The 27,266-nt window shown below is 37.8% G+C and overlaps 1 protein-coding gene across 2 annotated transcripts; it reads left to right on the top strand.

The window, feature by feature from the left end:
• The first annotated feature begins 8,360 nt into the window (after positions 1–8,360).
• On the top strand, positions 8,361–17,679 carry LOC114294645 (uncharacterized). 2 transcript variants are annotated; one of them, XM_028238774.2, is made up of 10 exons: positions 8,361–8,600; positions 10,503–10,669; positions 10,764–10,828; positions 13,036–13,076; positions 13,243–13,331; positions 13,427–13,540; positions 15,165–15,242; positions 15,834–15,899; positions 16,923–17,000; positions 17,205–17,679. In XM_028238774.2, exons 1-10 carry the CDS (start codon positions 8,468–8,470, stop codon positions 17,310–17,312), a joined length of 939 nt encoding a protein of 312 aa, XP_028094575.2. In that variant the 5' UTR covers positions 8,361–8,467; the 3' UTR covers positions 17,313–17,679. The 2 variants fall into 2 exon arrangements, with proteins under 2 accessions (XP_028094575.2, XP_028094576.2); XM_028238775.2 differs by having other exon boundaries at positions 8,376–8,600; positions 17,155–17,679.
• Positions 17,680–27,266: the final 9,587 nt, after the last annotated feature.

Here is a 27,266-nt window from a genome sequence, read left to right as displayed (position 1 = left end):
CATTGCGATGCTCGATTGGTGGCCCAAGAGTCAAGTACCGCACTCCCTTGAGCTTGAGAAATGATAGGGAGGGAGATTGTACACACATATCTTGAAAATACACTGCTATGCCCCTTGTTGTTCTCTGTTGCAGCAAAACTGGAGCTTGGCAAATTAACCGGTCGGCCGACCAATAGGGGTGGTCGACCTACCAGTTTTTCTAGTCTACAACCCCCTTTTCTGGTCGACAACCCACTAGGAGGTCCCCATGTTGGAGTAGAAGCAATCTGGAAGTTAGTGCACTTTTTAGAGATCAAATCAAATGCAAACAGAGGCAATTCTGGACATAGCAATGGATTTCGAGCGAGGCGATCGAGCATGCATGCACCCCTCACCCCAAGGACCTCTTTTAACTGCTTTATCTGCTTTACTTAGTTAGCTAATTCGTCGGTTTTGTACTTAATTAGTTAATGTGCTTAATTAATCGATTTGTTTTGTAATAATTAGTTAACTAGGAATAGTTAATTAATTTTGGTTTGTAATAATTAGTTTAATTAACGTAGCTAGTTAGCTTATTATTCGGACCCTCCGTCGAGAGGGCAAATGTTGTAATAAATGTGCGTGTGTGTGTGAATGTCTTCTAACCCCACGTCTTTCTCCCTTTTATTTATCAGCTTTTGATGGTTAGTTTTAGGGCATGTTTCAATTAGCATACTTATGCTTTACATGCATGCATCATTCATTCGTATTGCATTCACCGGGCTTGGCGCATCATTCCAATTGTATTGAATTTCAATACTTACTTGAATACGTGTTTCAAAGCATGTTATTAAGTGTTGCATTCATATGCCATCTTAGAATAGCCGAGCCTATTTAGCTGCATTTTGCATGCGTTGCATTAGGCATCTTAACATAGCTAGGATCATGCATTGATTTCTAACTAGTTTTCTTTCTTTGGCTCGGAGTACACTGTGAGTGTTTACGCTTTAGCATACTGCATGAGATGTGAGTGTTGCCATGTCAGCATGGTTGCAATGAGGCTATTTGCTTAAGTGCTTTAACTGCATGAATGCCTGCGGGTGAAGGCTCGATTGCCTGAATTGGGACAACTCGATGATTGTGAGTTTTAAGTCCACTTTGCAAAGTGGCAAAATCATGTTTTAAAGCCCACTTGAGGGTGGCAAATCTGCGCTTTAGCCTACTTGCGAGTAGCACTTTCAAACCATTTTTCAAAAACAAACATTGAATTGTTTTGTTCCAATTCTCGTGATTGAGTCTATACTTGCATACTGTGCGCATCATATAGTAAGGTTAGCTAATAAACCGGAAAAAGAACACATGTGTTTTCAAAATAACATATCATGTTTAGTAGAGGCCAATCCTTTGATCGGACGAGCGGGGTGCTCATTTCAGGACCTTGCCCTCTCGTACCCAGGTTCCCGAGCCGAGGCAATTTTAGTGATGACGGACACGTGGCCTTAGGCATGAGTCAGGGTTTCCTAAATTTTCCCAAAACAAAATATTTAGGTAGCAACTCTGAAATCTGGCAAAGCAGTCCATGTTTGGCGCTTTTTGATTAAAATCGATTTTCCAAAACGATTTGCCAGATTTGGACTCTTTGGTGATTTATCAATCTTACATTGCACTTTATGAAATTAGATTTAGAACCGTGACAGGAGTCCGAACTGTAGTAGCTAGAACCCAATTCGCGCCCTCACGCGCGGAGCGAGTTCGGGCGGTCTACAATTGGCCTTTCCTGAATGGTAATGTAACTCGAAGTCATAATCCTTTATGAACTCCATTCACCTTCTCTGCCTCAAATTCAAGCCCTTCTATGTAAACAGATACTTCGGACTCTTATGCTCAGAAAACACCTCAAATCTCTCACCATACAGATAATGCCTCAAAATCTTCAAGGCAAAAATCACAGCTGCTAACTCCAGATCGTAGATAGTGTAGTTCCTCTCGTGTGTTTTCAACTGCCGTGAGCCATAAGTTACTACTTTCCCTTCTTGCATCAATACACAACCCAAACCCTCTCGTGAGGCATCACAATACATTGAATAACCCAATCTCCTCTTCGGAATAATCAAGACTGGAGCGGTGGTAAGTCTAACCTTAAGCTCTTAGAATGACTTTTCACAAGTCTCACTCCATACAAATTTGACCCATTTCCTCGTTAATCTAGTCAAAGACGAAGCTAATCTAGAGAAATCCTTTACAAACTGGCGGTAATACCCGGCCAACCCCAAGAAACTACGAATCTCGAAAGTATTCTTAGGTTGTGCCCAATCCTGTACTGCCTCAATTTTGGATAAATCTACAGTCACCCCTTCCCCGGATACTACATGGCCTAAGAACTTAACCTTCTTGAGCCAGAATTTACACTTCCCGAACTTAGCATACAGCTTATTGGCTCTAAGCAACTCAAACACCACTCACAAGTGTTCCTCGTGCTCCTCCTCAGGGGGTGAGTAAATCAGAATATTGTTCACAAAGACGACTACAAAACGGTCTAAGAATTCTCGAAAGCTTCGGTTCATCAAGTTCATAAACATAGTTGGTGCATTAGTTAGCCCAAAAGGCATCACTAGTAACTTATAATGGCCATACCATGTATGAAATGCCATCTTCGGAATATCCTCCTCCCTGACCCTCAACTAGTGGTAACCCGATCTTAGGTCTATCTTTGAGAAACAACGAGACCCTTTCAACTGGTCAAATAGGTCATCTATACGAGGCATTGGATACTTGTTCTTAACCGTAACCCAATTCAACTTTCGGTAGTCAATACAAAGTCACAAGGCCCTATCTTTCTTTTTAGCAAAGAGGGTCGGTGCTCCCCAAGGCGAAGTACTAAGGCAAATAAAGCCCTTATCTAGTAGTTCCTGGAGCTGAATCTTCAACTGACTCAACTCAGCTGGCGCAAACCGATATGGTGCCATAGAAATTGGTGCTGTACTAGGCACTAAATCAATAGAGAACTCGATCTCTCGGTGAGGTGGTAAACTAATAAGATCCTCAGGAAAGACATCCGAGTACTCACAAACCACTCTTGGCAACTCAACTCGAACTTCATCACACTCACTACTCAAAAAGCTAGCAAGAAGACAACTAAGTTCACTCCGTCCACGCAACCCATATACCGCTGATAAGACTCTATCCACCCGGTCTCCTAAGAAATAAAAACAATCACCGCTCAAGGTACATACAGTAACCCTCTGACAGTAGCAATCTATAACAACCTGGCATGACGATAACTAGTCCATACCCAAAATAACATCAAAACCAGACATGTCTATCAATACAAAAGAAAAAGGAAGCCGACGATCGGCGACCTCTATATCACAGCCCCGACACCCCTGTTTCAAAACCATCTCATCCCTAACAGGTGACACAACACAAATAGGAGATGTTAACTGCGCCAACCCCAACCCTAAAACAGATGCAAATGTAGATGAAACAAATGAATGGGATGCACCCGTATCAATCAATACATTAGCAATCGAATTGCAAAACAAAAAGGTACCTCTCACAACAGATGGAGCCGGTACAAGATCTGGCACGGTAATAGCATACACGCGTCCTGTAGGTCTCTGATCTACCTGCTCACCCCTCAGAGCATAAGACTACTGCACTGACTGAGCCGAAGAGACTCCCTGATTGGCCCTCGAGGCCTGTACTGACTGTGCTGGTTGGTGACTCTGTGTCTGTCTCGAACCAGACGCACCAGGTGTGCCACCTAACTGTGGGCAAAACCTCTTCAAGTGACCCACCTGCCCACACTGATAACAGGTGAGCGACTAGCCTCTGCCTTGACTCTGGCCTTGAGAACGAGCCGAAGATGAAGCTGCTCGCTGCCTTCCTCCCCTCTATGGGCAAGCTGGAGACTTGTGGCCTAACTGACCACATTTGTAACAGGTGATGTCTCCTCGACTGCCTCTCCCAGAAGTCAAACTCGGTACTAGAAATGTAGACCTCGAATACGCTTCCTGAGATTGTTGAGGATTAGAACCCCTCTGCCTCTTACTGTCCCTCTGACCATCCTGACTCCTCCTAGAGCCCCTCATTCTCTCCTCCTCCGCATACATAATAGTCTCAAGATGGGCTGCAGCCTCCACAAGGCGCCCATAGTCTCTGATCATGAACCCAGCAACTCTAAACATGAGTCCGGTCCTCAATCTCTTTTCGAACTCCAGACAACGGCGTTCCTCAGTCGCCACTAACTTCGGTGCAAACCTAGACAAGCTAGTAAAGGTGGCCTCAAACTCAACCACTAGTATATTCAACTGCACCAACTTAGAGAATTGATCCCTCAACTTCTCCCTTACTATAGCAGGTAGGTACTTGTCCTGGAAAGCTTCGACAAAGGCTTCCCAAGTCCCTCTAATGCTCCCCCACGCATACTTCCACCACTGACCCACGTCTCCCTTCGACTGGAAGGACGCCAAGGTCACTTTCAAACCTCCGTCTTCGATGCCGAGCATCTCAAACGTCTTCATCATCTGCTCCAACCACTCGTCAGCCTTCAATGGCTCCTTGGGATCACCCAAAAACTCGTCCAGATTCGACTGGAAGAACTCCCTCTTTAAGAACTATGGCCCTGTTTTAGCTACATGGGTCTAGACTTGATTCTCAGCCCTAAGAATGTCCATGGATTCCCTCAATACTCAGGTCATCTCACGGGCTTAGGCGCCCATGGCCTATTGACCAACCGGTTCAGCCACGTTGGCCTGACCAACTCCTTTCTCCTGTGCCGAAATTTCATCCGGTATAGGCATCTCATGCTTTCTAGGCCTACTACGCCTACCACCACAACCTCGCCCTAACATCCTAATGAAGGTAACAAAAGAGATTAGCACATTTACAAATGTGCCGAGGCTAACTCAATCGCGTCCTAATACGATGGAGGACTGTAATTCACTTCACATAAGCACATAATCACGTAAACACATACGAATTTCATTTTTGGATAATGACTGTCCCGTGGCGTTGCTAGAGTTCCAGTTAGAAACGGCAACGATCAAGTGTCTTTCTAACAGGACTCCCAGAAACCCGTAGACCCAATCAACATCCTAGAAATCAAATCTCATACCCATGTAATCACATAAGCATGTTATCATATAAGCATATAACATCCATAGTTAAGTCTCTAACAAGCAAGACAAACCCATTGTGGTACTAACCACTTCCCACGTACCCAAAGTATTCAAACTCGGTACGCTCTGATATCAAGTTGTCATGCCCTCAAAATACAACATAAATAATCCATTCATAAGATCTATAAACATAATAACATGGTATACTTCATTCATCGGAGTTTATATTACAAAGGGGTATTACATGCGTTATACATTCATAAATATCCATCATGAATCTATAGCATGTAACATTAGACTAATAACAACAAAATAGATGCCCTACGGGCTTACATCTTTCCAAGTTATCACTTGGTTACAACAAAAGAAGAGTCCTAAGCTCTATACATGTAAAGCCCACGGCTTGAATAACATTTAACACAAAATGAAATAACAAAACGGAGCCTTCAGCCCCTAAACCTCCCAAGCTATGTCCTTGGAGGCGGTATGTCACCTGTACCTGAAAATGATTTTCCAAGTAGGGTGAGCCAAAACCCAGTAGAGATATGCTAAAACAATATATAAGATTTAACTAAGATAAAAGCATCAGAGAAATGTGCAATATTCTTAACCAACACATATTCTTTCCAAGTCCATTCAATATAGATAAGCATACCTTAATTCATTTCCATTCATCTATTTCGGGTAAATCTATTAATCAAATTCATTATTATCTAATCAACCAAAATGAGATTACAACTCAATGGTTTACAATTCAATACATTCATCAATCCAACACTTCTATTTTCTTGCCATTTTACGGAATTCATATCCGAAGAAATCGACACCCATATATATAAGATTTCGGGACTTTCACCCTAGACACTCAGGCCAACTTAATTTTCAATGGAGTCCATCCCCTATCTCCTCCCAAATAATGGAGTACATCCCCTATCTCCTCCCAAGCAATGATACATATACAATGTATTTAAAAGCGTTGTCATATACAATGACTAACCAAATCACATATTCAAAGGCTTAATCAAATAGTCATATTCAATGACATAATTCAAATGATTAGTTTCAATTCACCTAATTCTCATGCAATTTCTATAACAATCATAGCTATCCTCCACCGATAGCCCAAAGTTGATATTTCTAAACAAATATACAATCCAGCAAACAGATAATTTGTCAAATTTTCAAAGGTGAGTGATTTAACAAATCCAACTACACCATTCAATTATACACCCTTTCAATTTCACATTTCCCACATCAATTTCATTATTTATTCAAAATAGTTCTTTAACACAAATTAGGGCAAAACCTTCCTCTCTTTCCCAATATCATCCCCAAGGCCCAATCTCACAATTTATTCTCATATAACATCATAATGAAGTCCTCACTTACATATATGGAGCCAAATATAGAAAACCCCTCTTTCAAAATTCAAACACAAACCCTAGCTTCCCCCAAAACCTCTCAACTCTACCATTTATACAAAAAGACCAATACCTAGGTTAAAAACCATAACAAAGATTAGAATATCCATACCTCAATGTTAGGAGAGCAAAGGAGAAGGTGGAGACACTTTAAATAAGTCGACGCCACGATCTATTCGGATCAACACGGAGCCCTCAAGGTGCTCTACCTTTTTAACAAAGGAACTAGGGTTGAGAGACCCCCAAATGAATGTGTATTTATAGAGAGAGAGAGAGAGAGGGTTTTAGAGAGAGAGAGAGAGTCGAATTAGGGTTTTAGGATGAAAAGAAATCAAAAAGTGAAGTAAAATGACCTAGCTGCGAACTGATATACACGACCTTCGCTCAAGCGACCAGACACAACAAGTAACCTCGCTCGAGCACAATAAGCGTCGCTCGAGCGTAAAATACAAAGCTTCAGAAGTTTTACAGACGCACACACTCGCTCAAGCGCAATAAACCTCACTCGAGCGAAGAAGCAAACAACACAAGGTTCGCTCGAGTGCAAGAAGCCTCGCTCAAGCGAAGAATTTCATCTTCCCCAGAAATGCTGTGTCTAGAAAGAAACCTGAGAACTCCTAATTCTCGCTCGAGCGCAAGAAACCTCGCTCGAGCGACGGAGCAAATTACACAAGACTCACTCGAGAGTAAGAAGCATCGCTTAAGCAAAACTCAAATACAAAGAGTTAAAGGAGAATAACAAGACATGGATACAATATTTAATTACGGAACCCGAGTCTAGAACATAATGAAGGTCGGGGCAAAACAAGGATCAGTATACCTCATTCATTTGTAAGTTTAATCCTCTTTTGTAATTAATATGTAAACAATTCATTTAGTGTAAACTTGTGCATTAAGAATTTTTTTTTTCTTTTTTATTCTCTATCCTTGTAAATGACCAATAACAAAAACATATATATATATATATATATATATATATAAGTGAAAGTGACGAAGAAAAGTTATTTCCAGTTCGTTCATCCTTAAATAAATTTTTAAAAAAATTGAAGTGAAAATCTCAAATAAAATAGTGAAAAAAAATATTTTCATTTTCATGTGAAGTTAAACCTTCTTGTATATGGTGCAAGCATTTTTCTATGTATGGTATAAATATTTCTTATTTATCAGACGCAACCAAGAAAATTTTCATTTGTAGTGTTACTATTATTCTTTTCTTGCCGTCATACTGATCCACTGATGCAATTATTCTAAAAAAAAAAAAAAAAAAAAAGGCATTCTAAATGTAAAATTTTCTTTGATTTTCAACCTATGTTGTTTTCCTATCTAAAAAAAACCTATGTTATTTCCCTTGATTTTTTTTTTCCAGTTATTTATTTATTTAATTTTTTTTCTGCGTACAAATTTTATGAATTTAACAGATCCTAACATAATGAATCAAGATTATTTACAGTCACAAATCTTAATAAAAAAAAAAAGAAAAGAAAAATACATCGCGCAAACAAGAATTAATGTAAAAAATTAAAAAAAAATCTAAAAGCAGTACTAGAATCAAAATTGGGAGCAAGGATCCTCTTCTTAGATTCTCTGCTTACTTCCTTGCTTGATGGCTTAATGGGCTTATTTTGAGCTTAATAATTCAAATCGTTCACATTTTACGTTTTGTCATATATATTATATCTATAAAAAATTAAGTTGATCAAATATCGAAAATTACATGCACTAAAAATTTTATTAAATAAAAAAATTAATTATTATATTTTTTTAATAAATATTTTTTAATTCTTTCAATATCTAATCAATTTAATTTTTTATAATTATAATATATTTAATAAATTTTAAAATATATCCTAACGTAAGCCTAATGGCCCACCAAGTAGGGAGCAGGGAGCAGGAGAGGATCCTCGCTCCAAAATTGGAACTTCAGCCCACAGAACTCTGCTCATGAGTCTCTCATGACTGACCCAGTAAATGCTAACCTACCTGAGGATGGCAAGGGTTAGGAATTGGTGGAGCAATTCACGAGCAGTGGTTCCGATCTGGGTCATCTCTGCGATTTTGTTCTATTCTTTGTTACAATTGGCCCTTCGAAATTCTTCTTCAGGTACCCTTTTCCTTTCTTTCTCTCTCTTTCTATTTATTTTCTTTCCTTTTCCATTCGATTTCCCAGCTCCCAAACGGGTTATGGAAACCCAATTAAATTTGTTGGGTTTGGTGGGTTTGTTGATCAAATTCATCATCTGAGTTGCCAATCTTGAAGAATTTATTTTAGGAAATTTATTGATTGGGATTGGGATTACGGTAATCCTGGGAGTGAGTTTGTTCTTTATTATATAATATATTTTAGGAAACTTTTTAACTTTGAGTACAGTTGCATTTACAGTTTGATGGGTTTTCTAAGCATGATCAAAACAATCCACCATTTTATCTTTCTCATTAAATTCGTCTACATACGTTACAAAAATAATTGCTGCAGTTTGTTAAATTTCGGTATTTGAAGATAACTTTGACTGATGAGGTGTGAAAAATTCTTCATATATGGAATTGGACAAAATTGAACTTTGCAAATCATTAAATTTTGTTGTTTTAGTAAGATTTAGTCACTATGAGACCAATCACATGGTGGGTTTCAGTCACTTTTGACGATTACATGGATTGATGGTGTAAAATTTTTAAAATTTGGGAGTTGATGCAAGTTCAATTCCTTTAGGCGGTGTTTGGATCATATATTTAGGTAGAGATTTGTGGAGGGAGGGAAAAGAAGAAAGGAGGAAAATGTGAAATAAAATTAATTTATATTTCGTTTATATTTCCTTCCCTATTTCATTTCCCTACACATCTTTCATCAAAAATAATTTTGATGAAAAGTACTCAAAAATCATCTCCACTCCTTTCATCAAACGTTTATCAAATCAAGGGAGTCATTTTTTTCATCACATTGAGAACTCATCAAATCTTTTTTCAAATTTGAATTTGATGAAAATTTAAAAAGATGAAGCATTAGAGCATCTCCAACGGTTACTCAGATTTTTCACCAAATTTGAGTAAAAAATGACTCATTTTATCAATTTGATACCACTCGCTCCAACGGTGCACTTTCATCAAATTTGTGCCAGGGACAACCGGTTGGTCGTCCGGTTGGTCGACCGGTTAAGCGAAAAAAAATTTTTTTTTTTTTTTTTTGAACTTTTTGAACCTTTTAGTGGTCGACCGGTTGGTTAACCGGCTGGTCGACCGGTTAGGCAAAAAAAAATTTTTTTTTTTTTTTTTTTACTGTTTGAACTTTTTCTTCGAACCGTTTGAACCTTTAGGCGGTCAACCGGTTGGTCAACCGGCCGGGCAACCGGCTGGTTGACCGGTTGGTCTCTCCCAACGGTTAGGAACAGTGATTTGGTAAAATGCTTCGCCTGTTCTCATTTTGGTACAAGATTTGCTGAATTCTGAATTTGATATCGATTTGGTGAAACTGTTGGAGCTCAAAAAAGTGACTTTTTCATCAAATTTTGAATTTGATATCAGGTTTGCTGAAGCGTTGGAGATGGTCTTAGAGATGATTTTTTCCCATCAAATTTGATGAAAAGGGAAATTTGGGATAAGAGGGGAGATTTTAAAAAGATTTTGATGAAAATTTGATGAAATGATTGGAGTAGTTCATGTCAAATAAACCTTTTTACTCAAATTTGAAGTCAAATTAGATGAAAAATTGGTGAAAGGATGGAGATGGTCTTAGTGAATATGTTGGGACTTGAACTTGGACTTGAGATCTTCAAAAGAAGAGTTGCTGCGAATTTTTAGATTCCCAGCATGGACCAATATTTGGTGTTTCTTTGTTTCTAATATGTTCCATTAGCTCTTGTTGTCTGGATTTATGTGGTATTCTACTTTGGAGTCATCATGATGCAAACACTGAAGATGTTATATGTTAATACAAAAGGCCTACTCATATATAGTTTATACAATGGACAACTTGAGTGGTCTGGTAACTTTTGAAGAAGGTTTGGAACAGATAAGCCAATTTCAAATCAGGAACAAAGGTCAAGACTGTATGATAAGATGTCAAGGGATTTAGATGAGCATGGGGCAGCTTTTCTTAAGCATGGAGAAACTTCTCAGTCATTATCACTTTCAGATCTCTTCACTATAAAGGATGGATCTGTAACACCTAACCTTAAGGTAAAATGTGAGTATGCTAAAATCAGATTCAATCTTACAGTTTTTGCCTTTCCCTTCATCATGCCAATGATGTTTTGTTTACTTTTGTTGTCAGGCTGCCATTCCTCCTGTGCGAGCTAATGTTTTGTATCTCAGTCCACAGTATTCAATTCCTATCTCGTAAGAATTTGTACAACAGTAGAGCAAATTAGATATATCTTTAGTTAGTTCCTATCTTTAGTTCCTATTTCTAAAATCATAACACCGTTTTTGTATGTTGTTGCCACTAACTATGTTTCGTTACATACCCATAGAAGACACAGCCTATGTTGTTGTATTCCCTTATATTTGTGATTTACTGATTATGAATTAGCATAAGGTATGATACTGAATGGACACTAAAACGGCAAAGAAATACTTTCCCCATCCCATTTGTTTTGGTCCTCTAGTCCATTTGGGATGTCCCAAATTGATCCATTTTAATAAAAGATAATCAGTGTTATGATTTTACAATTTCATCTTTCTTTTCATGGGTGTGAGTTGAGTGCATTTAATAGAGGAAAGTATGTGGATAATTTTGAATTTCCATACCATATTAATTAGCTGTGAACACATTTAATGCTTGTTAACTTAAAAAGTTGGATTTTCCATAGTGGATAAAAAATGTGAACACATCTTTCTTTTCATCACATAGCTAATCACACACACTTGGATCTCAAGATAGATCTCGAGCTCACGATTCTTATGTTCTTTCTCACTATGGGTCCCACATGTATTTGTTAATGTCAGCCCCACTATCTTTGTGTCTAATGATAAGAAAATTAGGTGAAAAATACACTTATATATGGCAGATCATAATGATATTTGGTAGAGATAAACTATCTGGTTTTGGCAAAGTAAAACTTTGGGAAATGTAGTTTTGTTGCGACATGCAAGACTATGTAAAATATAAAAGAGGTCAAACTTCACTTTGTCCCCTTATGGTTTAGGTCATGTGTGGTTTACCTAACGTTTGAAAATGATCACATAACCTCCTTGTGATTTGTGGACAAAAAGTGCACCATTAGGCCAATTAATGATTTAATGAAAAAGACTAAAATACCCTTGTAGTCATTTGTTTGGAAGGCAAAGTGCATTTTAACCCCTTGTGCTTTATTCCATGTGCGATTTAACCCCCGTGAAATTTGAAAATGAGCATTTAACCCCTTTATATTTGTCACGTGTTTCACATTTACTGTTAAATTGGACAGAATGTTAACGGTACACTTCAGTCCACAAATCACGTGGAGTTATGTGGTCATTTCCAAACGTTAGGGGGTAAATTGCACATAGCCCAAATCACAGGGGGTAAAGTGAAGTTTGCCCTATAAGAAATGTTACGAGAAACTATGTGTGAATAACTTTTTTTCACAAATTTGTCGATAGTTAAAATTCTATATTGAATTGGGATATGTCTTGCTCGAAAAAGGAAGTATCATGAGAAATGTTGATGGAAGTTTTGATTATCATAATTGTTGGAGAAAAGACATAAAATGCAGGTAAAAAAATAATTTTGAAATCTTTCCACTTTTTCCTATAGCTAGCAATAGGGATTTAAAATATTAAGAAAAATTATTCAATACAATGCTTGAGACAAATCTCAAATTAAAATAAACTTGTGATAGGCATTTTAAATAATACTTGAGCTTCCAAATGGCTCACCATTCACTAGCAGAGTTGTATCGGGCAGTTGCAGCACATTTTCTGCACTGTTCCACTAAATGAGAAAGGGGTGAAGAATTTTCATCCTTCAAATCTTGGTAGATAAATGGAAATGGAGGTTCTGAAATTCAGTTTACCTCTTTCAATCTCCAGCCAAAGCTACATGGAGTTGTTTCCCTTCTGACTTTGAAGTTTGACGGCTACTTATCCCGAGCAATATGAAAGCAAGTACTAAGGACTTGGGTCAGTAAGAAAAATTAAAGTCTTAAATACCTAAGGGAGCTAATAGAGTTGCCTATGCTCAGAAGTAATGCACACTGACTTTTCGAACAATTTGGATGCCATCAAGATATATCCAAAAATTTCAAGTGGAAAAAACCACTTATATTATTGGAAAACCCCTCCACTGTTATTCAAGAATACAATTATACAGTGAGTAAATAAAGCTGCAAAAAGCAATAAATAATGCATGTATGCCATTAACATTTTGTTGTACATTTTTTTTTTCGGTATGCATTTTTGTGGTTGTTTATGGGAAGTTAGTGTACTTCAGTTGCACGAGCTCTGTCTCTTTGGTAAATAATCTACAAATTTGGGGATCATTTCAGAAATCATTTTCTTTTCCTTTTCTTTTACTTTATGAATTTGGATGCTTAAGTTGTATATGCATGCTTCGGTTGCTGCAGGAAAGCTGTAAGGAGTATATTTCTTCCGCACTTTGACAAAAGTAAGCTATCTTTGTATTTATCTAAGTTTCGAGATTAGGGTTGTAGTTTGAAGTTTAAGTTCTTGAGGCTATACTGCTTTTTAAGTTTCTGCTTGAAACATCAATACTTCAATTATATTACACAGCATGAGTTTTTGATTGGCATGCCTTTGTGTTTCTTGTTCAGTGATCTGGTTTCAGAACTCTACTATGTACCATTTTAGCATGTTCCATGCATCACACCATATTACACCAGTTCCTGCAACTGAAGAGGAGGTAATAATACACATTGGAGCCATTAATATGTTTTCTTCTTCTCTTCTTCTCAACGTGTTATTCTCATTGTACCGACTTACATTTTGTTATGTCAGATTGAAGCTGAAGCAAATGCTGTCAAAGCTGTTGCAGAAGGTCTCTGCCCATTAAAAATTGTCTTAGACAGGGTGGTTTTGACTTCAACAGGTGTGCTTCTGGGGTGCTGGCAGGTTACTTCCTTTACTTACATTACTTACATTTATATTATTATACATATAAATATGTATCTATTTATTTTTGTGTGTATTGCTGTTGTAGAATTGCATAAAAGTCACATATCTACGGATCCATATTATTCTTTGCAACTGAAGGGAGTTGTATTAACCTGCCTTTATTGGAGAGGCGTCTTTGTTCTGATTGGTGTTGTGACCATGCTAAAGTCTCCTGGAATTCCTTTGAACATCTTAAGTACAGTATTGAAGGCATTCGTCTGGGGAAGATGTCATAATAAGGGGATTGAATCACTGGAATCTATCTAACTGGGCAGTGGTTTTTCAATTTTCTTAGTAGAAAATAATGTGGGGGTTAATGGTCTTGGATAAATATTAATTTTTCTCTTCAGTTTCCACGTAAAAGCCTTTGCACATGCTGAATTCTTTTTAGTCATTCATTATGGTAGGATGATCAGGTGTAAATTGTGGTTTCTCATTTCAACTTAAGGAATGCAACTTTGTTTTCTGTCCTTTGACATGTTTTTCCATTCAGTGAAGTTCTGACATTCAGAACTCTCAACTCTCATCTTATTCTGTGTTGCTGAAGTCATTAATGAGATTGGTATCTCGAATGAAACTTGACTTTGCTAAAATATAGATCGCATACTTAAATTTTAAGGGTGATTTTGTCTGTGAGGCCCTTCATGACCACAACCTCTTTTCTCTTTCAAATTTTATTTGCAGCTACTCACCTCAACTCAACAAGTCATATCCCAATTCCATGGCGTCAGCTTCATGGATCCATTTCCTCCAAGTTATTCATAGTCATCCTCGATTAAGTTGAAGTTAATCATGAATCATGATGTTCCTTATCACATCATCCCGTGTTCTCCTTAGCCTTCCTCCTTTTCTTTTACCACCCTCCACGTGGATCAGATCACTCCTCCTCACAAGCACATTAACTAGTCTAGGATTCACATGTTCATACCATCTACAACAATTTTCACTCATTTTATCTTTTATCCGCTCCACTTCTAACTTCTTAATGGATTCATTTCTGACTTTATCTCTTCTTGTAACACCACTTATCCTTCTCAATATTCTTATTTAAACCATACTCGTTCTGAACATGTTTAGGGGGTTAGTAGCCAATATTCAGGCCTTGTTTGTCATAACCTAAAAAAGTCAAAAAGTCACTATCTTATTTAAGTCACATCATACCCAACTCATATTTCATAAAAAGTCAAAAAGTGCACTTATTTAGATCATCTCAAACCACCCCATGCATCAAAATAGATCTTAAGGCAGTCCTCTAATATTTTTCCTTCAACTTAATAGGAATCCTACAATCACACAACACTTCTAATGCACTCTTTCATTTCATCCATCTCACTCTAGTTCTATGTGCCACATGCTCTTCAATCTCTCCCATCTTTATGAATAATTGATCCAATATATCAAAATGGTTACTCCCTGTGGCCACAATCTTTTCGGCACAACTCTATATCTGGAATTCCCAGAATACATATGTGCTTAAGGATAATTTATTGTGAATCACTATATTCAAAATCTGTATGGAAAATCAAATATTAGGGACGCGAATTATTGCTCCTTTATCTGATTATATTGTATTCTTGTGCAGGTTATCTCTGGAATGGATCCTATAACTATTCGTGCTAAATTGAGAACTGTTCTTCCTCGTGCCCCAGAAAAACAACTTGTAAGTACCATGTGAGCCTCTTAGTTCATGTTGAACAGCAGGTGGATATTTTAGACTCAAAAAGGAATATATAGTGGCTCAATGATGAGGTACCATTGGCAAGGTTGTGTAATATTACACATGATGAACCTGAAAATTTACCCTAAAGACTAAGATAATTTTTAATACAAATATTCCTTTTATTGCACTTATTTTCTCCAAATTCATGGGTCCCTAATTTTTAACCCACCAAAAGACTTTGACACTAATGTACACCTTTCCAATTTTGTTAATTCAATTTGGGATTTGGGAAAAGGAAAAAGGGTGATATTAATTGGGCAGGAAGTTATTGTTACTGAATGGTAGGTCTCATCGCCTTGCTACTGCCCTTGGTGCCTTATCTACAGCCATCTTCATCTATCACACCGGTCAACTCTGGTTGTTTATGCATTGAAAAGAGAAAAAGAAAAGAAAAAAAAAAAAGAAGTTTCGTAAGGCTTCAAATTACTAGTCATTTAGACAAATTATGAGTATGGGGTTTGCTATAATTTCTCAATTGTGATTGTTCAGGTTTCTACCTTTTACTAATACTTGGTCATTTTTCGGCTGCAGTATGATGCTGCTATTCTTCATACATCATTCGCTAGGCTTCTCGGTCAGCCCAATGCTTCACTTGAGGTAATAATTTATAAGTGGCATTTAATTTGTTGCCTCCATATATAGTTACTTCTTACGTTGCATACATGTTATAACTGTAGTTTCAACCATGAGGGGAAAATATGCTTTGTTTTGGTTTATATAGCCATGTAGTCAGTCTTGAAAGGAGCTCCCTGAGCAGCCTGTAAACTGAAGTTTATTTGGAAAAGTTTATTTTATTTATTTATTTTGAACATACCTTATTCAGGTTTATTTGGATTTGAGTTTTCTAAATGAGAAATTTCTGAGCTCATGTCTTTTGGGATTTTTTTTTTTTAATTGTTTATTTTTGCACTTTTTTGGTAGCTTTGTGGACGTGTCTAGATTTCATTATTTAAAACTTCTGCATCTTTAAATTTACATTTCACTTTTAACTATTTTTTTGATAAATAAATTTATTGTCAAAAGTGTCAAGAAGATGCTAAAGAAAACAAAAAATGGAACCCCAAACAAAAAAGGCAACACCTAAGCAATCAAGTCATCTACAAAGGTCCACAAAATCAAACAAATCCAGATCCACCCTTCCCGACACCCAACTGTACAGAACACCCAAAAACCGACTCCCGAGCCAAGACAGCATCCAAGCAACCCCCTGAAAAGTACTCACATCAAACACAAAAGAGCCAAAGCCCAAGTCTTCCTTCACCTCTTCCCAACCCGACCCCCATCCCAACTACAAAGAACCTCCATCGCCCCCTTTGGCTGAACCCACACCACTCTAAACATAGAAAAATTAAGTGCCCAAAGTCAGGCAGCCACCTACAATGAACAAGCAAATGATCCACTGACTCCTCATCCCCACAACACATACAATACCAATTAATTAGAATATGATGACGACGATTCAAATTATCAATAGTAAGAGTCCTATCCAAAGCTGTCGTCCACACAAAGAAAGCCAACTTCGAAGGAATACCCGTAATGCAAACACATCGCCACGGGAACTCCCCCTTCACCTCCCCACATTTCACTTTTAACTTTGACACATCTTAATGTCTTTTTCAGGAGGCAGATAAAACTTCAGAGCTACAATTTTTCCACGACCTAGTCACACAACTAAACAACCAAATCCATGGGTTTCAGGTATTTCTTTGATGGCAGAGAATATTTATCTTCAGCAGTGTTCTTTGTTTTCTTTTTCTTTGTTAGAGGTTTCTGTTGAAGTTACTCTAAACAAGTTTTTCTTAAAACAGAAAATCTAGCATTAGTTGAAGAACGGCTTTCTTTTTCTTTACAGAGAATCTTGTGTCTCATCAGTTTCTTCATTTTTTGGGTGAATTTGTTAAGGCAACTGTTACTGAGCTATGGTATGTAGAGGAATTAGATGTTTTGGCACTTGCATTGGATGGAAGAATGAAGGTTCACAAGTTCCAACTTGGCTGCTCAAAAACCTGACAATTCCAAAGCTTACAAATATACGACCAGAAGTTGGTTTCTCATCAAGATGGGCTTTTTTCGCTTCATTTTCCGCTATTGCAAATGCTGATTACTAATCAATGGTCAGATGAGTAAACATTCTTGTATGTAACCTCTATATTTTTTTCTTCTGTATTTACCACGCTTCACCATATACAACGAGCACTGTGATAGAATTCCAGGATTGCCCACGAAGTTGTCTACATATTCTTCTTGTCATTTGTATGTAATTTCATGTTACATTATTGTAGGTTAGTACTTGAGAGATTATTTTATTATTCATGTTAATAACACAGATTATGAGAATTTATATCTATTTCAGCCTTTGAGCATTTGTTTTTCTTAATCGTACTTTAGATTCAAACAACAACAATGAACGAATTTGTAGTTAGAACTCTTCGTTGGAAAGGTGAAACGTCATCATCATATTGTCGTGGTCTTATCCGAAATGCCGTGTGTGGAATCTGCAAAATGAAAATGATGGGCGTGGACAACTGTGATTTGAACCTGTCTATTTTCTTGGAATTTTCTTTTGTTTGGTTATTGGTAGAGCATGTGCCTCCCTGTGGATGCCACACTTTTACTTGCTTAGAGTTTGTTTTGTGTACGTTACTCACTTACATTATGTTTGGATTAAGTGATTTGGAGATAAAAGAAAAGACATTAAGGCCCTGTTTGGGGACTTATTTTTTTAGCCAATTAGCCAAAAAGTTATTAAATTAGTCAAAAAGTCAACAACTTATACCAAAAAGTCAAAGATTCTCTTTTCTCTTTATTTTTTGCACATCTTTTCGTAATTAGTCAAAAAGTCATTCCAAACATACAAGTTTTTTTTACTTACCTTTTTAGCCATATAGTCAAAAAATTACTAAATTATCCTGTTCCCAAACGAGGCCTAAGTGAGATATATTTCTCTTATTTGTTTGGATAATTTAAGTAGAGAGAAATGAGAAGAAATGGAAAGAAATGAAGAGAAACTCATTTCTCCTATAAGCCTCATTTCAATCTTTCCAAAAGTAGAGAGATTGGGAGAAAAAAGAAACCACTATTTTCATAATATTTATTTTGTCCCTATAAAAATAAAAGAAAATAAAATGATTAAAAATATAAAAATATTATTTTGGTAATATAACATAAAATAATTTCTTTTCTTTTCTCTTAATGAAACCTAACCAAACAAGAATTAGAGAAATCACAATCATTTTTTTTATTTTATTTTTTCCTTATCCAAACAAAAATGAGAGAAATCACAATCATTTATTTTCTTTTCTTTTCTCTTTTTACTTAAGTAATCATTTCTTTTCTTTTCTCTCTTAGGTTCCCAAACATAGTGTTAGAGTTTGAGAATAGTCTTTGCATGAAAATTCGTCTAGGAACATGTTATTTTAGTAATTTTTTAACTAAAATATAAGATAAAAAAATGAGTATGTTTGGAATGATTATTTGATTTTTATAAAAAGATGTGCAAAAAGTAGAGAGAAAAGTGAATCTTTGACTTTTTGATATGGGTTATAGGCTTTTTGGTTTTTTTATAGTAATTTTTTGACTTTTAAGCTAAAAGTGTTGTATGCCAAATGAGGCTTTAGTCTCATTTTCATCAATAATTTGTTAGTCATATGGATAAAAAAATAATGTTATCTTCTTTTTTATATTAAAATGTATATTTTTCCTTGTTTGTCCTATTGTCTTCACACTTTTTGTATTAATTTCAGTCCATTTAGCCTTATTAAAAAGAAGATCAATGTAATTAAGTCAAAATTGTAGGACTATTTAGTGGCATAGCAAGGATTTTAGGTCAGTGGATTCATTTAACAACTATCATCAATATCATTATACCAATATATCTTCTCCACAACCTATATTAAAATCAAACTTTACATTATAATTTTATATATTTTCAATTATATTGACAAAATAATTCAAACTTAATAAATACATATAAAACAAAAGTTGAGACAGTAATATTTCAACAAAATTAAGCAAAGATTTACACTAACATAATTGTTCACAAGCTTTCATTTTTTAAAATCACTATATGTTAACTTTATTACTTTTAGGCTATCGAATACATTTTTTCCTCAATATTTGTGGCCAAATAATCATTGATTCAATTATAATAAATTAAAAAATAATCACTTATTAAATCAAAACAAAAGATCTTTTTACAATTATAGTCATAATTGGTAGAATTAATGACCTAGAGTGTAAGAGAAAATTGATGAAACTGAGTCAATCGATCGAAACCAATCAAAATTATAATTTTTAGTCTGTTTTAGTTTTAAAAAAGTTTTATATCAATACAAACTAAACTGACCAAATATTATGTTTAAATACTTTTATATTTTAATTATTTGAGCATATATGATAAGTGACTAATATAACACATTTTTGTAATAAAATTAGAAAGAGAAACTGATGCAGCGCGAAATGTGACATAATAACAATCTTAAAATTTGTTGATTCAAACAAGAATACCGAGAATAAAGGCTTAACAATGGTTGATTTACAAAGGGTACCCAAAGTTGGAACAAAAGAGTATAAAACTTAAAATATATTAATTCTCAAAACTAAAGAGCCCTAAGGCTTACATCTATTATTTATAAGCAAATATAGACCTGACTTAAATAGGAAACAATCAGTATTGGCAAAATCGTAATGAGCAATACAGAAATAAGGAAATATAACTAAAATTATTAAAAATAGAAATATTGCAATAAAATAAAGTAAATACTAATATTTGTTTCCACGATCATGGCAGATATTACGGAATCAGATTTCAAGGTCTGTGCTAGGAGTAATTAAAATTTTAAATATTTCCAAAAGGACAAATTTGCGAAATTGACCACCTAAACGATGGAATTTGTCCAAAATTCACTAGGGTCCATGCATAGATCTTGCTTAAAGTCAAGTTTTCCATTTACCCACCAAATTACACGATTCCGAGTTCAGCTCGTTTTTGCCTTTGCCTTGCCTATCCCTTTGATCCAATAATTGTATGGTCATACATGCTACATTAGAAACATTTATAGGGTAATTTTCACACATTTTCTTTATTTATTTTTAATATAAAATTGCACAAGCTTTTATGAAATCCTTTAAAAATTCAAGTAAATCTCTCCTACGTCAAATCAACAAAAATGATAAAACTGAACCATAGTATACAGTTTGTATCAATTTTTCAACTATCAAAACTAAAAAAATTGGTTAAGTACCAAACTTACCATCAATGCCGATCAAACTATTTACACCCCTATTAATGACCATGACAATTGTAGGTGCTATTTTCACTACAATTCTTTATAAATTTTCTCCAAAAATTATATTCTAATGTGAATTAAGAATCATATATGTGTAATTTTAAATACTGAAAATAAATTTTTAAAGTGCATTTATAATAAAGTGAAATAGGAATAACAATTTGCTCTTTTTCTCTAATTTCACAAGGTTTAATTTGTAAAATCCCAAATATTTTGGGTAAATGTCACATTTATATTAAGAAAATTTCAAAGTTGAGTGGCGTCACCACTCATTATACACTAGCTCCGCCAATGGAACTATTTGTATTTTTGTCAAACCTTGGGAAAGATCAGTAATGATCTTCTTTTCTTTTCTTTTCATTTTTTTTTTTTTTTTTTGGGTCTTAGTTAACTTTTTTCAAGATTTATTCGTATATACTTATTTTTTTCTTTATATGGGATCTAGAGTAGGTGTGTTTAAAAATTAAAAAATAATAATAAAATATTAATAAATTTTTTTTTCTAAAGATAAAAAAAAATTTAAAATTTTTTTTGATAACCAAACCAAACATAAGCACAATGTAATCTACATATTCTCAACGGAAAAAAAAAAAAAATAAAATAAGAAAAAAATTGAAATGCATCGATTATATTCATCTTAAGTGTGATCTGCATTACACCATATATTTATATTTTGGACACTTTATGAATATTTTTCTCTTGAGTCTGGTATATCGATTACAATCAATGTCACTTTTTCTTTGTCTACAGTGATGAAATTTTGAAATACGTTTATACATTTTGTGGGATATTTTTGGAATCTTTTTTAAACAGAAATTATGGTGGAATATTTTCTTAAATCGTTTTTAACTGAATATTATGCCTCATTCAAATATAGATTTTTTTTTATTGGCTTTTGGATTTGGCTTTTTTTTTTATATTTAATTTCCAATTTTTAAGCTCTGACTTTTAGTAAAAGAAAGAAAAAGAAAAGTGTGCGTACCGGATACCGCACTAGATGAAAGTGGATCGGGGCTCCGCACTGGGTTGGACTATCCAGGGAATGAGGTCCTTGCAGCAAGAAGCACCGTAAGAGCTGGCCAGCCGGGATTGGCCGAATAATCCCTCTGGTGTGAGAATCAGCGATCGGAGAATAAGTGTAAAGAGTTCAGTTTTTAGTAAGTGGGGTTCAGCTTGGATCAGTTACCTTTAATGTGAAGTTGATATAGTTTATATAGAGTTCCTTGCTTGTTTTCCAATATGGTTTCATGGAGCTCTAATACTGCCAAGTTTCCTTTTAGCGTGGCCCTAGGTGGGGGACCATCTAGTAGTTGTCTAGAGGTAGACCATCTGGTAGTTGTCTAGAGGTACTTATACTCATTGTAGTCATACTGATAACAAACTACATTCCTCTGGTTTAACTGCTTCCGTGATTCTAGGTGTTGGGGACCAACTGAGGTGGCAACTTGCACATGTATATGCTCATAGTTTCCACGTTTCTTTGAGAGGCTCCCTCAGCTCGGCCCCGTTGTGCCTCAGCTCGACCCTTTACGAGGCTTCTGTTGGGATGGGCTTGCCCGTTCAAATATTTGTGTATGCATTCGGCCCGTTTTGGTTCTGATGATGGGTTCGGCCCATAGAATGGATCCTGCAGCTCGGCCCTAGCCCAATATCGTAGTTAGACTGGCCTTTCTACTGCGAGTTGGGCCCAAGTGCTTGAGGACTTGGGTGGACTGTTAGTAACAGAACTGGGCTTAGTTGGGTTGCCCACATGCTCATCTGACCCATTTGGGCTTGGGGGGATTGGACCGGCTCAAGGCTTGGGTCCAAACCATTTCTTATTTAACCCCTTCATTTGCCCCCTAGCTCGCGCTAAAGTTTCCCTTAGGGGGAGCTACGGTTCTGTACTCCAAGCGTCGTGTTACTTCGATCCTACCCCAGTTTGGCCTTGGTGACGGTTCAATCCTGACACACGACCCCTGCATGCGTCCTTTCATGGTAACACGTGGCGGTGTGGGATAGGTACGCAGAGATAGTGCACCGATTCCATACCGACGGTCGTGCTTCGTGTACCTTCACACTAGTGCACCGATTCCATACCGACGGTCGTGCTTCGTGTACCTTCACACTGGCTGTTGCAATAAATGCTCTGGGCTGTCAATCCAAAACCCGTTATTTGCTTCTCATTCTTCTCGAGAGTCTCAAAAAACCCTTTCCGTTCCTCTGAGCTAGTCTCGTTGGTGCTCTGTCCAGACGTTCCGCTGTCGTTCTTACTTCAGCGCTGCCTACTCGTCACCACTGCTCTGATCTCTGTAAGTTCTCCTGTGATTCTTCTTCCCTATCTTTTTCTATTTTGATCATCTCATTTGGCCCTTGCACCGTTGTGTTCCACATCTTGTTATCTGAGTTCTACCCCTGTCCCATTAGGTTTGTTAAATAGGGAAGTTCCGCTCATTAGTTGATACTCCCAAGGCCATGGCCATGTTTCTCTTTGACTATATTATCCCCGATGATGTGACCCTTTCGCTGGCAAAGGTTGATGCCAAGCGTATGGGCACTAGGAGTACCATCACCTTTCCGATTGCGGCCATCGTTGAGGGAGGGGTTTGGTTTCCCCTCGACCCTTTGGTGCACCGATTTCTGCACTAAGTTCAACTAACCCCGATGCAAGTGTCCGTGAACCTGTTTCGTGTCGTCTATGGTGTGTCCGCTCTCAACAGGCGGTTGGGTTTGAATCTTGGTATCTGGGACATTTTAGGCCGCTACACTCTTTCGCACAACAAGGACCACAGCACGTACTACCTGCATGTTCGTTCGGTCAATTGTCATCTGGTGACCGGTTTCCCCGATTCGGACAAACATAACGATGATTTTCTGCAAGTTGGTGGCAACTGGGAGTTCCCTGTTGGGACTGAATTCCAATCTGAACGGATGCCTCAGAGGGATGGCTACCCAGGTTCAGGTCCTTCCCTCTAGTGTCTTTTGTATTTCTTGCCTTGTTTTAGATGTTACTTTAATGTGTCACTTTTTTTTTGTAGAGGCTTCCCGTTTCCAGCGCAGGCCAAATCGGGAAAACACTGAGGCCATCAAAGCTGCTCTGAGGTACAATAAGAGATCCACGTCCGAGTTGTTGGATTACCAATCGACTTACCTCTCCACCATTCCGAAGAAGGCGAGGCTTGCTGCATCCCTTCTAGATTCGGACACTGAGATAGATACATCCCCCCCCTTCCGGTTACGAATCGCCGCCGAAGCTAGGGTGCACCACCTAAAAGGATGCCCTCTCCTGCCCCCAGTTTCGCAGGGGGCGAGTCTGTGTCAAAGAGAAAAATGTTAGCGGATTTGGAGGCTGAGGCTTTTGGCGCCTCTGGTGCTTTAGTGACTCCTTTGTTGAAGGCTGAGGCGAAGGGCCTCATGGATGTGAAATTGGATGTGCGGGCTTCTGGAACTCATGCTGCTACTGCGGAGCCCTCTGTTTCTATTGTTGCGAGGGCGAAGAAGATGAGGAGAGAGACTAGCAAGGCGGTAGTTGAGGAAGTGTCTGAAGATCCTATTGTGGATGAGGCATTTGAGAAGTGGGAGCAGCCGATGTTGCATCAAGGCAAGCCCATTTCTACTTCTAATTCGTTTGTTGCTTCCAAAGATTTTGCTTTTGATTTGACTAAGACTCTCTTGATGCCGGTGGACATGGCTGATCATAACGGGCCCCGCGATATTCCTGTTCTGAAGGGGACCCTGCAGATGATGATTGTTGTAAGTGCTTTATTGTTTTGCTTGTTTTTGGTGTTATGCTGCTGCTTCCTTTTCTTTTAATACTTTGCAATCCATTGTAGTGTATTCAGAGGATGTATCTGTCCATCACCAGAGCGAAGGAAATGGAGAAGGCCGTACTGGAGGCCGCAATGAACGCTGAGAGACTGACAGCAAGCTTGGAGACCGAGAAAGAAGGACGCAGAACTGTGGAGAGGGAGGCATTCCGTCTGAACAAGGTTACTACTCAGCTGAAAAGTCAAAGGAGGCTGCCATTGGCGCGCAGGCCCAACTTAAAGGAAAAGTGACAGAGCTGGAGGCCGTTCTCGCAGTGATGGCTACTGAGCGTTCTGCGTTGGAGGCCCAGTATTGGCAACAAGGTTGGGATGAGGCTGGGGCTGCCTATAAAGATGAGGTGTTGGTGCTGCGAGATAAGCTCTTCCTGAAGGGTTGGACGAGTGCTTTAGCCGCTGCTCTGGTTCTTAAAGGCTCTCCCCTGTTTCAGGATGTCCCAGTTCCCTTAAAGTCCTTGGGTTCGAAGGTTGTCTCTGACTCTGCCCTTTCAGTTTTTCCGGATGAGGTTTCCCTAGAAATTGATTCTGCAAACAAGACTCAGGAGAGTGATGTTGCCATTGAAATGGTGAATGTTGAAAGGAGTGGAACCCTGGAGACTGAAGTCGCGAGAGATGTGGTTAAGGAAGCTTTTACTTCTCAGGAAGTTGGAGCTGCCTCTACTTTTCCTTCCCAAGACGGCTTGGACAAGATTGTGGACACTGTTCCTGAGGTTCCCTCTATTGATGAAAGCTGAAGTTTTCTTTGGAAAGATTTGAAGTTTTTGTTTTTTGGACTTCTTTTATTTTCATGTTTCTGATGTACTATGGCTCGGTCCCCTTGACGAGTTTTCTCTTTACGCTTGCTAAGACAATTTTTCTTCTTTTCTTTGTAGCTGGCTTTGAGGCCATTTGTGCCTTTGTTGGATGATGGATTTTTTCTTTTGATTTTGAAATCTAATGCTTTCTGGCTTTTACATCTGAATGTTTTTCTGTACCATTTGCCCCCGACCGAGCACTGTTGGGACCTTAGGATAGAATGAATGCTCAATCTGGTTCTGTACTGTTTGCCTCCAGCCGAGCACTGTTGGTACCTCGGGGCCGAACAGATGCTCGGTCTGGCTAACGAATATGTTGCATGGTTATGCTTGGTTTTGTAATGAAAAGAAAAAGGTCTTACTTAGGTCCAGGTTGGTTCTAAAAAATAATTGTTTGCCCCCACCTGAAGCTAAGTAAGATCAGTATTGAAGACTGTGCTCTCTAGGCAGAGTTGCTTGAGTCTGTTTCAACTTTGATAGCATAAGTAAGTTTGAATGGGATAAAGGCATGAAGAGATGTTAGTGCGGTTTCCACCAAGCAATTCCATTTGGCTAAAGTCCAATTTAGTTGCCAAACATAATTCCACCAAGTAATTCCACTTAGCATGTTTGAGTGCTAACTAAATTTTAATTCCGTTCAGTCGTTTTAAAACTAAGTCCATTTGGGTTAAGACCAAAGCTAATTCCGTTTGATAAATATCAAAGCTAATTCTCTTTGATACACATCAAAGCTATTTCCGTTTGGTAAGTACCAAAGCCAATTCCGTTTGATAAACATCAAAGCTAATTTCGTTTGATAAACATCAAAGCTGTTTCCGTTTGGTAAGTACCAAAGCTAATTCCATTTGATAAACATCAAAGCTAATTCCGTTTGATAAACATCAAAGCTAATTCCGTTTGGTGAACACCAAAGCTAATTACAAAAATATGATAGTCTTGAGAGAAGTAGGGAGGCATCTGTATTGGCCAAAAGGTAAATGTCTTTACATCCTGATAGAGAAGTTGGGGTTTAATTCTATTGATAATATTTCTTGAGATTTGCTACATTCCAGGGCCGAGGTATGGCTCGGCCTTTAAGATATTCTAGGTAGTAAGCTCCATTTCCAGCAACAACTGTGACTTTGTATGGACCTTCCCAGTTAGGCCCAAGTTTTCCTTCGCCAGGCACCCTTTTGTGATCCATAACTTTCCTCAAGACTAGTTCTCCAGGTGTGAATTGCCTTGAGAAAACTTTTTGGTTGAAACTTTTGGTGAGCTACTGCTGATATTCCACAACTCTGATCAGTGCGGCTTCCCTTCGGCCTTCTGCCATATCCAGTGCTTATGCAATAGCTTCCTCATTACTGGTGCTTTCAAACAGTTCAGACCGGAGGGTTGGGAGACCTACTTCGAGTGGGATGATGGCCTCCATTCCATAAGTCAGGAAGTAAGGTGTTTCCCCCGTTGAGCGTCGTGCCGTGGTTTGGTACGCCAATAGTACGTGGGGTAACTCTTCAACCCATCTTCCTTTCGCATGTTCAAGTCGTTTCTTTATTCCGTTGATGATGGTTTTGTTTGCCGCTTTTGCCTGTCCATTACTTTGTGGGTACCCTGGTGAAGAGTTCCGATACTAGATTCTGAGGTCGGCACAAAACTTTCTAAAGATCTTTCCATCGAACTGTGTTCCATTATTCTCAACAGTACCCTCAGGATGCCGAAACGCACCACAATGTTCCTCATGACAAACCGCTTTGTGTCCGCTTCTTTAATACTTGCCAGCGTTTCGACTTCAACCCACTTAGTGAAATAGTCGGTTGTAGCAATGAAGAATCGCCTGTTCCCAGTGCCTCGTGCCAACGGTCCGACAATATCTAAACCCCACTAGGCAAAAGGCCATGGGCTGGTGAGTGGAATGAGGGTTTTGGCTGGCTGATGAATTAGTAGAGCAAACCTCTGACATTTATCGCACTTCTGAACGTACTGCTGTGCATCTTGTTGTATCCGTGGCCACCAGTACTCGTGAGTGAGGGCTCGGTGCGCCGGTGACCTTCCACCAACATGGCATCCACAAATCCCATCGTGAATTTCGTAGAGAACATT

Source organism: Camellia sinensis, chromosome 15 (assembly GCF_055761805.1).
Source record: "Camellia sinensis isolate YWXY chromosome 15, ASM5576180v1, whole genome shotgun sequence".
In the NCBI taxonomy this organism is placed as follows: Eukaryota; Viridiplantae; Streptophyta; class Magnoliopsida; order Ericales; family Theaceae; genus Camellia; species Camellia sinensis.
The sequence above is the reverse complement of the archived record's forward strand: the minus strand, read 5'-3'. Positions and strand labels throughout refer to the sequence as shown.